This window comes from Mesoplodon mirus (assembly GCF_964341445.2).
Source record: "Mesoplodon mirus genome assembly, chromosome: 7".
NCBI classification, from domain to species: Eukaryota; Metazoa; Chordata; class Mammalia; order Artiodactyla; family Ziphiidae; genus Mesoplodon; species Mesoplodon mirus.
Window position 1 is genome coordinate 72,166,333 of NC_138983.1, and position 16,963 is coordinate 72,183,295.

General features: G+C 49.0%; 1 protein-coding gene across 8 annotated transcripts in view; it reads left to right on the forward strand.

Moving 5' to 3' along the window:
• Positions 1 to 16,963, forward strand: part of NAV2 (neuron navigator 2) — a 768,613-nt gene that overhangs the window by 689,893 nt on the left and 61,757 nt on the right. For all 8 annotated transcript variants that reach the window (XM_082628907.1, XM_082628910.1, XM_082628903.1 and 5 more), the window contains 4 exons: positions 3,910 to 4,048; positions 11,829 to 12,120; positions 12,866 to 13,568; positions 16,306 to 16,773. In XM_082628907.1, the coding sequence (XP_082485033.1) occupies positions 3,910 to 4,048; positions 11,829 to 12,120; positions 12,866 to 13,568; positions 16,306 to 16,773 (1,602 nt within the window). The remainder of the gene's footprint in view (positions 1 to 3,909; positions 4,049 to 11,828; positions 12,121 to 12,865; positions 13,569 to 16,305; positions 16,774 to 16,963) is intronic.

The following is a 16,963-nucleotide window of genomic DNA, read 5'->3' on the forward strand; positions in this document are numbered from 1 at the left end:
GTGATGTATCGGAAGCACCTGGCATGATGCCTGGCACCTGGGATGCGCTTGTTGCTATCACTAAGCAGACCCCTGCATATACTTGGAAAGTAGGACAGATCGTCATACGGGGAACAACCAGAAAACTGCAGGAGCGCATAGGCTGAACCCAAATGCGGAAGACTGGGGGAACTCAGAGGAGGGGATTGTGAGGGTGGGCCACAGTATTTGGAGAGGTCCTTAAAGGAGGATTCGGAACCGGATGGAGCCCAGGCCAAAGCAGTGGCATCACAGGAGGGAAGCCGGCTAAGACCCGGAGCTGCGGGCTGCTGCAGTGCCTGTGAATTCATCCTAAGTCCCCTCCTGAGCCCTCATGCTTCCTGCCTTTATCCTCCCTACTTGAGAACCACCTTCACAGGTTCCCCTGCACTTGTGTGGGACCCTCCAGGTGGGCTTTAGGAAGCCAAATTGGCGGGCTGAAGGGAAAGGTGATGAAAGCAGGTTTCCACTAAGCCTCGTCTTCCTGCCTGATCAGCAGAGCTCAGACAGGCATCCTACAAGCTGGTGGAACAAACTGAAACTTCCTCTTGATTACCTGGGGGAGTATGGGGAGCTCCTGGCTTTCTGAATCTCAGATATTGGCATTTCTTTTTTGTTGTTTGGTTTTTTTGGTTTGTTTTTTTTTTTTTTGAGATATCATTGATGTACAATATTATTTGTTTCAGATGTGCAGCATAGTGATTCACAATTTATTTTTATTTTTTATTTTTTTATTTTTGGTTGTGTTGGGTCTTCGTTTCTGTGCGAGGGCTTTCTCTAGTTGCGGCGAGCGGGGGCCACTCTTCATCGTGGTGTGCGGGCCTCTCGCTGTCGCGGCCTCTCTTGTTGTGGAGCACAAGCTCCAGACGCGCAGGCTCAGTAGTTGTGGCTCGTGAGCCTAGTTGCTCCGCAGCTTGTGGGATCTTCCCAGACCAAGGCTCGAACCCGTGTCCCCTGCATTGGCAGGCAGATTCTCAACCACTGTGCCACCAGGGAAGCCCGTGATTCACAATTTTTAAAGGTTATACTCCATTTATAGTTATTATAAAATATTGGCTGTACTCCCTGTGCTACACAGTATATCCTTGCAGCTTATATATTTTGTACATAGTAGTTTGTACCTTCTAATCCCCCTACCCTGGTGACCACTCGTTTGTTCTGTGAGTCTGTTCCTGTTCTGTTATATTCCCTAGTTTGTTTGTTTTTTTGTTGTTGTTGTGTTTTTTTAGATTCTACATGTAGGTGCTATCATATAGTGTATCTCCTTTTCTGTCTGACTTATTTTACTAAGCATAATGCCCTCTAAGTCCATCCATGTTGTTGCAAGTTGCAAAATTTCATTCTTTTTTATGACTGAGTAATATTCCATTGTATGTACATACCACATCTTTATCCATTCCTCTGCTGATGGACACTTAGGTTGCTTCCTTATCTTGACAATTATAAATAATGCTGCTGTGAACATTGGGATGCATGTATCTTTTCGAATTAGTGTTTTTGTTTTTTCGGATGTATACCCAGGAGTGGAATTGTTCTGACACTGGCGTTTCTGAGGCATCAGGCTGCCGCTGTGCAGGCCTTTCAGTGAGGCACAGCTCACTGTGGAGGGCTGAGTGGTGGAGTAATGTGGTTAAGTCAATGCATCATCATCACACAGCCCCGGGTGTAGATACTGACCCTGCCACTCCTGCTCTGGGATATGCTAGCCTCCCGAACCTGGGCTTCCTCCTGGGGAAGTGGGCCGTGTCGTATGCCCATGTGCACTGAAAATTGATGTAATAGAGAGCCATCTGGCATCACAGTAAAGAGGGTGGCTCTGGGACTTCCCTGGTGGCGCAGTGGTTAAGAATTCACCTGCCAATGCAGGGGACACGGGTATGATCCCTGGTCCAGGAAGATCCCACATGCCACGGAGCACCTAAGCCCGTGCACCACTACTACAGAGCCCGCACTCTAGAGCCCATGAGCCACAACTACTGAGCCTGTGCTCTAGAGCCCACGAGCCACAACTACTGAAGCCCACACGCCTAGAGCCCATGCTCCGCAACAAGAGAAGCCACCACAATGAGAAGCCCGCACATGGCAGTGAAGAGCGGCCCCCGCTCGCCCATTTAGAGAAAGCCTGCATGCATCGACGAAGACCCAAAGCAGCCAAAAATAAATAAATAAATTTATTTTTAAAAAAGTGGGTGGCTCTGAAGCTGTGGCAGCTGGATCCAGGTCCTGCTCCACCTCTTACAGTCTGACCTTGTGCAAGGCGCCTTACCTTTCTAAGCCTCAGTTTCTCCACCTGTACAACAGAAAAACAATAATACCTTTTGTCACTTGATCAAGTAGAACAGTGTTACATTGGTGCTGAAAGCTTACTTTATAGCCTTCTCAACTTCCCACTCCCATGTGTCTAAATCAGCAAGTATTTATTGAGCACCTGCTGTGTATCTGCCACCCTGCAACCAAACAAATGAAAAAACACGACCGGCTTGATGCTGGCCGGGTGGGGGGTGGAGGTGGCACTGCAGATAGAGGGACCAGGGAAGGCCTTTCTGGGGAGGTGACTCTTCAAGTGAGAAGGAAGAAGGGACAGGTGACCAAGAAGAGGTACAGTAAATGCAAAGCCTTGAACATGAAAACCCAGAACCAGTGAGCGATGGAGGGCGGCCCAAGACAGGACTGGACGGGGAGGCTGGATCACAGGGTCTTGAAGGCCAGAGTACAGAGTTTGGGTCCCTGAGAAGCCACTGGAGGGTTTGAAGCAGTGGAGCAATAGATCTGATTTGTGTTTCACAAAGATCTTTCTGGCTGCTGTGGGGAGAATAATAGATGGTCTGGGAGCAGACGAGGAGCACGGAGCGCAGCTGGCCTGTTGGCAGTCACCTAGGCAGAGCTAAGCAGCTGGAACCGCGGGGCGCAGGGGCGGGGAGGGCCGTGCACACTGGGAGAGATTCTGCAAGCAGAGGCGGGCGGACTGGGGGTGGACTGAATGTCTTGGTGTTGGGAAGCAGGAGACAAGGCAGAAGAAAACAGAAGAATTATTGCTTGGAGATTTAACTTGAATGGTGGGGGACGATGGTCTCGATGGAGTTGAGGGTTGAGAAATGGACTCTCTTTTCGATGCATCCGGGGATATTATTAGAGTTAGAACTGCCAATGGAGTGGGTGGGTTTTGCTGACTTTTGCAATTTCCTTCCCTTGGCTTTTTTTTTTTTTTTTTTTTTTTGCGGTACGCGGGCCTCTCACTGTTGTGGCCTCTCCCGTTGTGGAGCACAGGCTCCAGATGCGCAGGCTCAGCGGCCATGGCTCACGGGCCCAGCCGCTCTGCGGCATGTGGGACCCTCCCGGACCGGGGCACGAACCCGCGTCCCCTGCATCGGCAAGTGGACTCTCAACCACTGCGCCACCAGCGAAGCCCTCCCTTGGCTTTTTTTGCTCCAGGAGTGGAGTCCAGAGAATTCACATAGCAGTTCTTCCTCCCGCTGTGAGCCCCAGGGAGGGTGCCCCTGCTGTCTCTTTCTCTGCCCCACTGTCAGCTCCAACCCCCAAACCCACTGCTCCTCCGCGGGCTCTAGGCCTGGCAGGTAGCCCTCGGCCTTTCTGAAGTTCCCGAGATGCAGCTGAGGATGGGGTAGGCAGGGTGTAGGTGTCTAGCCACGTCTGCTCAGGGAGGTGCCCACCCTTCAAGGGAAGGTACACATCAGCCACTTCACCCAGCTGCCAGACGAAACGGATGGATGGCACCCTTGAAGATGAGTCACATCAGAGGCAAAGGAGCTCTGTCTGGGGCTTTGTGACACCGGAATCTTCGGGGATGGTACACACTTGTCTGTATCGTCAGACGCCGCTGAGCTGACGCAGTGTGCGGTCTCGGTGCTCAGGCTGTGTTTGTCTTGGCAGCTGGGATGACAGCAGCTCCGTCAGCAGCGGGATCAGCGACACCATAGACAACCTCAGCACGGATGACATCAACACCAGCTCCTCCATCGGCTCCTATGCCAACACGCCTGCCTCCTCGCGTAAGAGCCTGGATGTCCAGGTAAGGAACAGGGTCCCTCCCAAGGCCCCTGCCAGCAGAGAGCCTTGGGCTTGTGGGCCAAGGGGGCTGTTTGGGGTGCGTAGAATCTCCAGGTCCGTGAGATGAGGCCCGACCTCCTGCCTGATGCCTGTGCTCTTATGTCTTGACTCTGTCCTCTACCTGCAGGGAGGTGGGGGGGTCCAGTATCGGGGTACGCTAAACGGGAGTGGGGAGACTCACCGCTCTCACTGTGGTGGCCTTGGCAAATCCTGTTTCCTTCCTGGACCTCAGTTTCATCATCTATTTGGAAAGAAAAAAAAAAGAAAGAAAAAGGATGTTGGACTCAACTGGCCATTCTTAGTCTGGAGTGCGTGTCCATGGCATTCGTCTGATCCCTCAAGAGCGCTGGGGTGGGAACAAAGTTAAGAAGCCTGGGCTGGAAGACCAGTACATCCCAGCAGATCTGTGGGTCATATCCTCCTGCCATTGTATTGTATTTGGCCCACAGTATCACTCTTCTTTTAAATGGGGTGGCATGTCAAGTTTTTTGAAGTTCATCACTTCACATGATAGTGAGCTTCTGGTTTCTCTTGAAAAATCAGAAGATACTGCCTTCCTGAGTCTATATTCTCCACAACCAGCAGATGTCCAGGTGTCTCCGCCTTTGGACAGGGCGCCCATGCCGCTGTGTGCCAACCAGCTACACCCTTCAAATACCTGCCTGTCCTGAGGCACTTGAGTTTCCAACCCCTGCTTTAAACTCTGATTTAGTGTTTCAGATGCAGTGCTTTCAAAGCAGTTTTGTGCAGGTGTGTTTGCTTCCCCTCATAGCATCCCTTAGTGGTCAGAGGGGTTGGTTCTAATAAGCCCATTTTACTAGTGGACAAGCGAGGTGCCATCCCCACCACCAGTCCCCACAGTGGCACTGGCATATATGGACTGGAATCCTTTTCGTGATGAGTCCATCCCACCCGTGGGGCCCACTGCCTCGGGTGAACCCATGTGAAGGTCTGATGGGGACGGAGTCTTCCAGAGGGACCTTTTGAGGGCAGAGCTGACACAGCCCCTTCTTTCACTCCCTTCCTTTCACATCCGCTTCCTTTCTCCACTCTTTCTCACTCTGGACAGATAGGAGCTGCTTTGGGAATCTCTTTGCTTTCAAAGGTATCTTCCTCTTTGAGGACAAGGCTAAATGAAGGATGTGTCAGAGTGTGGGATTAATTCTGTACCACAGAAATGTAAACACAGACTGCCTGATGAAATCTACTAGGTGTTGCCTCTGGGATTGCCTGTGACTTCTTGAGTTTTCATTTTTAGCCTGAATTTCTAATTATCATTGGCAAACAAGGGTGGGTTATGGCGGTTAAGGGGAAAAAAACTACCCAAATGAAGGGAGCCCAGAGATTTGGGGGGTACTGATTATGTGCCATATCTTGATCTGAGGGGTAGTTATGTACGTTAATTTCAGAAAAATTTCTTCCAATTATATACTTAAGATTGTACATTCAGTATATGAATGTTATACCTCAATTTTTAAAAAGTTAATTAAAAATACCTAAGCCACACCACCAACTGATCACTGTTTAATTAGTTATTAGACACAAGTTAGAAACACCCAGCCAGACTGTGTCCCTACCACTTGCCAAATGTTATAATATCCAGTTTCCGGGACTTCCCTGGCAGTCCAGTGGTTAGGACTCGGTGCTTTTACTGCCGTGGCCCAGGTTCATTCCCTGGTCGGGGAACTAAGATCCTACATGTCGTGGGGCACAGCCAAAAAAAAAAGATATCCACCGTTTTCCTTTCCTTGTGGACACTAATTTTGTTTTTTTTCCGAGACTCATTTTAATTTCAAGGTAACAATAACCAAGCTTCTAGACAGTTCTTAGATACGGAGCTGGGGAACTAAGAGAGAAGGAGAGACAGAGACAGAGAGGAGAGAGAGATCTGTAAATCAGTAGGTTTCTCTCTTGTTTACTTGCAAGGTAGGAAGAAGCTTGCTCCTAAAATGCTCACTGAGCCAGCAAAACACTGTTGGAACAGTCTCCTTGTCTTTGTTCCCTTCCCACAAACCTGGAGTTAGAATCTGTTTTCCACATTGATACAGAGTAAACATCTGGGATTTACAAATGATACATTTGAATTTGGTTAATGTCAAGGCCCCCCTCCTCCTTGACCAGCTCTTTGCTTTCATCTAGCAAATGTCACATCAGAAAAGCTTCAAGAATATTACACAAGTGCATGTCTTTTGACCAAGATCAGAAAGATAACGTCAAGGGTTGTAAAGAGTTTACTATTTACTGGGTTGTTTTTTGCTCTACAACTACCTGAGTTTAAAATATTTAAATAAAACTTAAGCAAGTAGGTCTTGGAATAAAATAAATGTAGACTTGCATCCATAGTTACAAAGATTCCTGCTGAGATGGTTTCTTTGGCATCCCTTTGTTCCTGTCCAGGGAGCATCTCCAAATATCTGAATCCACATAAATTGCAGCCTTCTCCCTTCCTCCCCTGTACCACTCTGAGGAAGGCTAAGGGCCATCACTCCTCTCGGAGCAGCGTCAGGCAGCGGGAAGGTGTGCACTGCCATCCTCCCCAGGGCTCATTCAGGTTCCCATCACATATGGGTTTCCCTGGACAAATGGGCAGCACAAAGCATCCCAGGCGAGGCATGGAAAGGCAGGAAGAAGTAGCCCCGTGTGTCCACTGGGAAAGCAGGTTGAGGACAGGTTGCCTGCCTGAGTTTTCATATTTGAAAAGCCTCTGAAGACCAGCCAAAAGGAAGTACATCTAAGGAACAGGGGAGCTATCGTCTGGAAGCCTAAGGAACAGCCTCGTTTAGCTGATTGAGAGAGGCGGCAGCCGGTAACAGAGGAGCGGTCCTTGGGGGACCTTTGTCCCCTTTGTCTGTGAGTGACTGTCTCCTCAAGGATGTCGAGGAGCACGGGGAGGGTCTTCGATGGGAGACCCGTGCCCAGATACCCAGCATCGGCCTCTGCTCACTGCGTCTCAGTGTGCTGGGCAAAGCATCTCCCTGCCTGGGGACTGACAGCCTCTTGACCAACTTTCTCCAGGAGAGCTGGTGAGTCTGGCTGCAGTGTCAGGGAAAAGGTATGGCCTTTGAAGTCAGGGTTGAGCTCCTCGCTCTGGCATCCTTGGATAAGCTCAACCTCTCCAAGCCTCTGCCTCCCCGTGATTACATAAAATCACGGTAACTAGGCTTATCTCGAAGGGTGAGTGTGAGAGTGATATGGACATTCTTTATCTGAACATGCTTTCAGATAAATGAGCCTAATTCATTTTTTCTTTTTTCTTTTTTTTTTCTGGCTGTGCCACTCTGCTTACGGGATCTTAGTTCCCCGACCAGGGGTTGAACCCCGGCCCTCTGCAGTTGAAAGCGCCGAGTCCTAACCACTGGAGCTCCAGGGAATTCCCTCAGAACCTAATTCTCAATAGTTGCTCAGACTGTTCGTTTCGTTTCTTTCCTTTCCATTTCCTTTTCCTTTTTCCCTTTCCTTCCTTCCTTCCTCTATATTACCTATCCCTCTGCTTCTCTCCTCCATTCATGTCAGGAACCAAAAGTTGACTGTTATTCATGTCCTTTCTTTGTAGTGTCAGAGCACTTTGTCTTATGTTTTGCAGCATTTTGTTTTTAAGACAGTGTGTTGGTGGCAGAAGACTTTTCACACGTGAACATCACTTCCCCACATCCCTTTCGTCTATCTCTTCCTGTCCTTGTGACTCGGCATTTTCTCAGTCTGTGGAAGGTTCCATTCCAGGTGCCTAGGTACAAAAAAGGCATATGTCAAGATTCCTCTCATTTTCACTGCCTTTGAAATTTTAATAAAATATACAAGGGGAAAAAATGGGAATTCCATGTGAGTTTACTTTTTGCTATTGAAGGAAACAAAATTCTGAATTCTGTGGCAAGGATTCCTGTCCTGTGTGACCTTGAGTAATCCTGGAGCTCTCTGGATGATGGTCTGGACGTAAGGATAGGGTTTGGCTGGGGTGTGGGTGCGGCACCCCTTGTGCCACCTGCTGGGTCCTGCGGCTCCTGACTTGAGGCAAGTTACCTTTCCTCTTCACACCTGTGCTTTCCTTGTCTGTCAAATACAGATAAAAGTGCAAGTTTAGAGGATTAGATGAGCTAATAATGTGTGCAGAGGCACCCAGTGCCCAGTAAGAAAGGCGGCAGGTGATGATGCTGACGCTGATCCTAATTTCTGTTATTACTGGGACTCAAACTTTAGCCAGTGTAGCATCTCAATCTGAAGGGGATGGTGTGGGCTTGAAGAGGGCAGTGTCTCTGGCTTCTTAGAGGCTTGTGGCCTAAGAGCACAAAAGACAAGTACCCCGTTCACCTTAATGCAAGACAGAAATAGATTAAATGCAAAAGTGCCAGAGATTTTCAGAGGGGGGACAGTTGGTTGCAAAAGAGCCACTGTTAAAATTGAGTCCCTGCACGTTGAGCCCATTGTGCCCACCGTCAGCTCTCTGAGACACCTGTCTGTTACCACCCCTGTTTCACGCACAAGGTAACAATCTCAAAGAAGCTCAGCCGCTTCCTTCAGGGTCACACACAGCACAGGAGGGAGATGCAGCACCTAGTACTTGACCTCAAGTCTGTCTGACCCCAAGCCCATGCTCTTCCCTCCACCTCCCGCCCCACGGCTGCACCTCGTTCCTCAGCGCCTTGGTTCCATCCTCTCGCTCTCAGCAGACTGGCCTCCCCTCTTCAGTCTCTGGGGAACCTGGGCCCTCAGGGGAGAATTCTCCCATCTTCCAGGCCCTCTTCCTCCTTGAGTGTGGCTATTTCCCTGCCTTCCCTCTTGGATGCTGAATGAATAGGTGGGCTTACAGGTAGGGGCAGTAGGAAAATCTACAGAAAGGAGGTACCACTTGAGATGGGAACAGCTGGCAAAGGGGAGGGTGCAGCTCTTTGTACCTCCCATGGGGCCATCCTGCTGGCCCTCCTGTCGTAAGCTCTGGGAGCAGAGAGGCTGGCCCTTCTTCATCTTTTAATCCCTCCTGGTGCCACCACATGATCTGGCACACAGCTCAGCAGGGGTTTGCTAAGGAGATGTGAACTCACAGCCAGTATAATGTCCCAGGGCAGAGGCCACTGTGCTGAGAGCAGCTGGGAAGCCTACCACCCTGGACCACATACATTGTGGGGCTGTGAGGGTTGGATGATTGTTCTTTCCAGAGGGGGATTCAACTGTATTCCCAGACCAGGGTTGTGTGCACTCTCTCTGCCACTGGGGTGGAATCAGTTCTGGAGGTCCCACCAGAGGCTAGGCTGGAACTGCTCCAGAATTGGAGCTGGGGAACCACCGGCCAGACAGGGTGGAAGGAGAATCTACTGGGTGTAGGTGTTAAGTTAGGTGCCCCTGGACATGCAACATCCTCAAGTCCTTGGACTTGTCCTCCAGGAAGGCAGCATAGCATGATGGCTAAAATATGGGCTCTGCACTTAGGCTCCCTGGAACCCTTGCACTGTGTGATCCTGGGTAATTTTCATTTCCACTCTGTGCCTCAGTGTTCTCATGTAAAATTGAGACTACGAACTATAACTTCCTCATAGGTTTCTGGTGAAGATTAAATTAAATGGTACATGTAAAGCACTTTAGCCCAGTGCCTAGCACATAGTAGGTGCTTAGTAAATTTTCATTGTTACTGCTCCTACTATTAGCATCACTATAATTTGATCAGGGAAAATAAGGTATAGGAGCATTAAAGGAATAATTAATGCAGTACCCCAGGATGTGGTATGTACTAAGTTTTCAGTACCTCTTAGAGTGTAAAAGAATGTGTTAGAATGTACTTGAACATAAGCTCCAGGAGGTTAATGATTTGTATTATACTTTGTTCTCATTCATTGTAGTATTCCCAGTACCCAAAAGCTTGCTTGGCACACAGCGGTACCGGTAAATATTTGTTGAGTGAATGTTTCCAAAGCCAAGATATTTTCTGCCTCAGGGCCTTTGCACATACTCTTCCCTCTACCTGGCATGCTCTTCCCTAAACTCTTCTCTCGGTCAGTTTCTGCTTATTCTTTAGGACACTTCTTCAAAAAGGCCCTACCAGACCACTGTACCTTACCCCCATCATCATAATCTAAATTACATCACTGCCTGTAATTCTCTCTCAGATTCCTTGTCTTTTTCCATTTATTTGTCTTATATTTCCAATCCCTGCCTCTTTCACTGGATCATAAACTTCAGAAGGGATGGGAACCAATCTTACTCACAGATCCTCAGACCCACCATAGTGCCTGGCAAACCACGGGCATGGAGGAAATTCTGGTTGAATGAATACACTGGAAGGTTTAGAGGAAGGTACACGGGCTGGTGTAGTTGGGACATGGAGCAAGTACCATGAGTTTCCACTTATCTGTAAAACTGAGAGGAAGACAGTTCTACTTACGTGCTTACCCTCCTCGACCAGATAGCGGTCGGAATCCGATGAGGTCGTTTTGTTAAAGTGTACTGTAGCTCGAGAAGCATGTGTTCACCGACCGATTTGCTCATTTCCTCACCAAGCCTGATTGTGTGCCTGCTGTGGGGACGCCTCTGTCTCCGTCCTTTGCCGCAGCTGAACGATGAGCTTCTCGCAGCCCAGGAGTGTTTCTGTTCTCCTCCTCCCTCTATGCCTAGTACCTCGTGGAAATGTTTGAGGAATGACCAAACAACTGCAGGCACCCATGAGGTGGCTGAGGGAGAGGGGGGGAGGCTGTGGTGGCGATAGAGAGGCGATTGAACTTGGGCTGCTTGTCCGTACATATCTTTGCTCCCGCTCAGCCAGCGTATTCCATGTAGGAAGCCATCGGTACTAATCTCGAGTGACAAGCATCAGGCCAGATTCTTGCCAGGGGGTCATTTTGATTTGCTACCTTGCTGATGTTGCCCACGCTTGGTAGTTAAGTACAGCAAATATGGGACCTGTATCGCAGGGGAGCCGTCCTAAAGTGTTGCTTCCCCATTCACTGCACTGCTTCTCCCTGCTGAAATCTGCTCAGACTGGCCCCAACCCCTAGGGAGGCCCCCAGAGCTTTCTGGTTAGCGAGTTATGGCTTTTAACTGCAGCAAATGATTAACCATCACACTTCCCCTCCTGGGCTCCGTGGCCAGCAGGTCAGGCCTCTTCCAAAGAAAGCTGGCTAATTATATCCCTCGTCTGCACAAAATCCCACAAGAGGAGCAGGCAGCGGCATATGAATGGAGCTGGGTGGGAGCACATGGTGTCGTGGGGAGGAAGTGGCTTTTGAAGCTTTGCTTCCTCTCAGCCCCTCTCTCTCCCTGATTCGAGGGGAGCTAGCAGCCGCCCTCTCTCGCTCACCCTCGGTGCGTTAGACTGTGGCGCTGTGCTAGATCCAGAGATCTGGCTGCCGGTGGAGTGATCAAAGGGAAATGGGCTGGGAGGCCGTGAGCTGGATAGAGCTCAGGCTGCCGGAGCTAGAGGAGGCTGGTCGCCAAGTGGCAGAGCTGGTGGCTGAATTTTTGTCACAGCTCCGTCCACTGGTTCTCCTCCGTGGGGCTCTGTCCCTCTTTTTCCTCTGGCTCTTTTTACTCTCCTCCCTCATTCCCTTTTAGGACATATTCATATTCTTTCCTTTCCTTGGACCCAACAGATCAGGCTTCCTAACAAGATAACCAGAGTGCAAAGGCCCAGGCATTTTAAAGTAGTCATCTGTTGTTTTTCCCTTAACTTGTGCAGTACATGGGCATTTTTGCTCTGGGGTGAGGGGCTCTCTAGCCTGGGGTTTGAGAAAGACTAATTCAGAGGGTCTCCTTCGCAGACCGACGCTGAGAAGCACTCACAGGTGGAGAGGAATTCCCTGTGGTCCGGCGATGATGTCAAGAAGTCAGACGGAGGGTCAGACAGTGGCATAAAGATGGAGCCGGGGTCGAAGTGGAGGCGGAATCCTTCTGATGTGTCTGACGAGTCCGACAAAAGCACGTCGGGCAAGAAGAACCCCGTTATCTCTCAGACAGGCTCGTGGCGGCGAGGCATGACGGCTCAGGTGGGCATCACCATGCCGAGGACGAAGCCGGCTGCCCCGACAGGCATGCTCAAGACCCCAGGAACTGGTGAGTCAAAGGCGTGCATGGGCACTTGTCATTTTCAAAACCTGAACCGCAGTCACTCTAGCGAGGGCTTGATGATATTTTTAAATCCCTATAAAATGCACAGGTATTTCTTCTTAGGGTTTAGACTCTGCTCATAGCCAGCTTTCAGAAAGGTTCACGTCCTTACCTTTCTCCAAGTGGAAGTATGTAAGCATGAGAGCCTCTTAAATTCTGAAGATGGTTCAACTGCCGAGCCATGTTGAATTGGTTTAAGTATGTGCTGGGTCAGAGCTAACATACCCAGTGAAGGCTATTCAAGAGCACGTGGTTAGGAGCTGTTGGTGTGTTGAATTGATGTTGTCCATGATTTAAGGATGTATGTAAACGAGGACAGGGTTTTTGCAGGAAGGTGGGGTACCACTTGAAAATGATAGGGACAGCTTTTCAATGGACAGAGGGAGAATGGCCAATAAAACCCAAGATCTCTTTCCCAGACATATCAGTGATTGGCTGGCTTTGCTTTCTTCTGGGTAAATTTAGACTGCTTTGCGAATGAGGAAAACCATTGACATCTCCTAAAAGGCTCATGGTGACAGTTGTAGATGCGATTATCTTTATAAAAAGCTCTTTCCTCTGTCTCCCAAGGGGACTGCTTTCCCCCAGGAGAAAGCGAGCTAGTTCTTTGGAGGAGGGGAGAATTTTAAACAGTCAGCTGGCAGAGCTGACTTCTTGGTTTGCAGGCTAACCTTTCTGATCTCTCTCTCAGGAAAAACAGATGATGCAAAGGTGTCTGAGAAAGGAAGGTTGTCTCCCAAAGCCTCCCAGGTGAAGCGCTCCCCGTCAGATGCTGGCCGCAGCAGTGGTGATGAATCCAAGAAACCCCTCCCCGGCAGCTCCAGGACGCCTACTGCCAACGCCAACAGCTTTGGGTTCAAGAAGCAGAGTGGCTCTGTCGCTGGTTTGGCCATGATCACAGCCAGTGGGGCCACTGTCACCAGCAGGTCAGCCACACTGGGCAAAATCCCAAAGTCGTCCGCACTTGTCGGTCGGTCCACCGGTCGGAAGACAAGCATGGATGGGGCTCAGAATCAGGATGATGGGTATCTGTCTCTCAGCTCCCGAACAAATTTACAGTACCGGAGTCTGCCAAGGCCCAGTAAATCCACCAGCCGGAATGGGGCTGGGAACAGGTCTAGTACCAGCAGCATAGATTCCAACATCAGTAGCAAGTCAGCAGGCCTGCCGGTGCCCAAGCTGAGGGAGCCTTCCAAGACAGCCCTGGGCAGCTCTCTGCCAGGTCTGGTCAACCAGACCGATAAGGAGAAAGGCATCTCATCCGACAACGAGAGCGTGGCTTCCTGTAACTCAGTGAAGGTGAACCCGGCAGCCCAGCCTGTGTCTAGTGCGGCTCAGGCCACTCTCCAGCCAGGGGCCAAGTACCCTGACGTGGCCTCTCCCACTCTCCGCAGGTAAGTGGGTAAATGGCACCGAGCGGAACTGGAATACGTGGAGTGGCATCCTGGATTAATAACTTCCTGTTTTCTTAGCTGAAGCCACCTCTGGTTTTCTCCACTTCAGTCCTTGGGTAAAGCTGTTTGGTCGGATGCTGCCAGCAGTTCTGCAGTCAGCTGATTATTTTCCCATGTTGGCATGAAAAACATAAGCCTCTGGAATCAATCATCCTGGGTTTGAATCCTAGGTCCACCCTAATTAACCACCATGTAACCTCTCTTAATACTTCTGCCTCCGTTTCCTCATCTGTAAAATGGGGATGATGATACCTACCTACAGGTTCTTGTGTCCATTAATCTATGTAGCTACACCTGGCCCATAGTAAGTACTCAATAAAAGTTAGCTACCATCGAAGATGAGATCCTAATACTCCCTTAGATCTGGATGGGGAGCTCAAGGGAAACAGTTTTGTTTTTAATCTGTGGCTCAGATTCCTCATCATTATGCCAGACAGTGGCATAATGGCCAGATCTTTTCCCCAAATAGTCCAATATCCCCCACATACTTTTTTATACTGCATGCATAACTCCAAATTAGTGCCTGAAATTTTAGCTTCCTTTAAAAAAAAAAAGAAAGAAGAAACAACTCAAAGCAGAAGCGTTTTCGAAAAAGAGAATTTGATTTCCTATTACCTGAAAAAGGCATTTTCCTGCATTTCCACAACGGGTGGAAATTTGTACATTAAAATTGATTATTAGCTTTTTAAAAACAGTTTCCTTTCAGTTTCTACAACTTTTGCCTCTCCATAGCATCTCATTATAATATCCACTGGACCACTTGAAAACTGCAGCTGCATAGAGCAGAGTTCATCCTACCTTTTCAGGAAATTTCTTGTCATAAGAAAGAGTAAGTCCAAGGATAGAAAATTTAGCAGTGAAAAAATAAAAATTATGTGCACATGTACATATTTGGGGATGAATGGGAATGTTTGCAAAGCCTTCAGAAGAAGCATTCCACATGAAAGGTATAATGGAGCAGTTCACTGTTCTTTGTCTAGACTTGATTATTAGAATTTCAGTAATGATTATTTTTTCAGGGGAAAGTCCTATTGGGCTGCTCTTTGTTGTTTTAACAGGTTGCCTTGTAAATGAAAATTTTCTCTGCTTCTTGCCTCAAGTATTATATGTAATATTCGCTCTTTGGTATTATAGATTTCCTTTAGTAACTACAAAGGCATTTTACTAGACCCTTAGGCTAGTGTAATAGAATACTTGAAAATGCATGCAGCTTCTTAGGCTGTGAATTGAGCACCTTTCAGCCCATTCCTAGCAATTACATTTTTCCTCAATTGTTAAGGTGTTCTGAATTCTCTCGTTGTGCATTAGTATGAAGAAGAGGAATCTTAGGTGAAGTGTGATAGCTCTCTTCAAATGGTTTGAAGGACTAACAGACAAAAGATTGGGCTTTTTCTGTGTAGTTACACATAGCAGGATTAGAAGCAAGACATAAAAGTTGGAAGAAGGTGGGTTAGATTTTGGTTGTGTAACAATTGGAAGTGCTTGGCAATGGAGCCAGTTAGCCTTTGGAGTATAAAGTAGTGAGGTCCCTGACACTGGCGGTATGTAAGCACTCTAAAGCCAAAGTTCTGCAACAGGATAGTTCTTTCTCTGTCACCAGGCAAAAGTGTTCCTCTTCTGTCACCAGACATTGTAATGAGGGTTGATTATGTGTTTATTTATTTTTACAACAATTGGGATTTGTAACAACTGTTTGGAGAGGTCGGAGGTCAAACTCACACCACTTTGACTAGCTGGGTGAAAGGCAACCTGCCTATCATAGTATGTAGTAGTATCGTCTCTTTACGGAGATACCTGTTCCATGACAGTTTTAGTGGATAGAATAAAGCCGTTACATTTCTAGAGTATGTACTGTCCTTTGACTTTAAGACAGTTTCTCCATCCTACCAGAGAACCCTCTGCCAATGGAAGAGGGAAGTGTCTGTGCCATTCCCTGTGTTCTGACAGCACATTTGTGGCCACGAGCAGTGGGGGAGATGACATGCAATGGCATTTCTGTGTGTCTATCACAGAGACACAGTTCACACCCAGCATGTCTGTTCGAACATCTTGTGAACCCCACAAGGTTTGAGTGTATCACTGGACAGTACTAGCTCTCTGGCCCTAAAAGACACATCTTTCAGGCTGGGCTTTCATGTGAGAATACATCTGAGAGGATACATTGCCCAGGCCGCCTCCAGATCTTGCCTCCTATTCTTGATTCTACATGTTTGCTTATAGATCAAAGAAACCAAATCCTTTGGAGCTGAAGTGTCATAAACAGAGTGCCTGCTTTGCGCTGGGGTCATGGATACAAAGGTGATCAAGACAGCTCTTTTCCCTTGAGATGTTTCCTGGGCAAGGGCAGTTTTCTAGTTACTCTATTTATGGAAAGAAAGGAAAGCAAGATGTTGGACCAGTGAGGGATAGGCCTGTAGAAGACTACTCCCCGTCTCCCTTTGACTCAGGTAGATCCAGGGTCTCAGCAGCAGCCTAGAACTTGAAGGTGGAGCCTTTGCTCCACCAGTGCCCTGGCCCGCTGTGTGGCAGCCTTTCCCGGGGGAGCGCCTTGAGCCTAGAAAGGACCGCGCCTCCCTCCCCAGGGACTCTCACTAGCTCCTGCGCCCCGCCCTCCTCTGACAGCCGGCATCCCTGGGCTTTGGGTGTTCAACCCGTGCAACCCTTTGTCTCTTCGCAGACTCTTTGGTGGGAAGCCTACCAAGCAAGTGCCCATCGCCACAGCCGAAAACATGAAAAACTCGGTGGTCATCTCCAACCCTCATGCCACCCTGAGCCAGCAAGGTAACTTAGAGTCCCCCTCGGGCAGCGGTGTCCTGAGCAGCGGCAGCAGCAGCCCTCTCTACAGTAAGAACGCAGACAGCACCCAGTCCCCCCTGGCCTCCAGCCCCAGCTCCGCCCACTCGGGCCCCTCCAACAGCCTCACGTGGGGCACCAACGCCAGCAGCTCCTCGGCCGTTAGCAAGGACGGCCTAGGCTTCCAGTCGGTCAGCAGCCTCCACACCAGTTGCGAGTCCATTGACATCTCCCTGGGCAGCGGAGGGGCGCTGAGTCACAACTCCTCCACCGGCCTCATTGCCGCCTCTAAGGACGACGCCCTGACCCCCTTTGTCAGAACCAACAGTGTGAAGACCACACTGTCGGAAAGGTTGGTGCTGTGCATTTGGCTGCCTTTATCTCCCCAAAAGACGCCCTTCCAAGAGTCCAAAGGTTATGTCAGGAAGCCCAAGTGTTAGCTCACCTTTGCTGGGAGATGTCTCTCTTTCTGATCACTGCCGTCTTTCCAGAGGGAAGCCAGTTTGGGATGAATTAAGCCTGGCTCTGCTTCCTGTTATCTT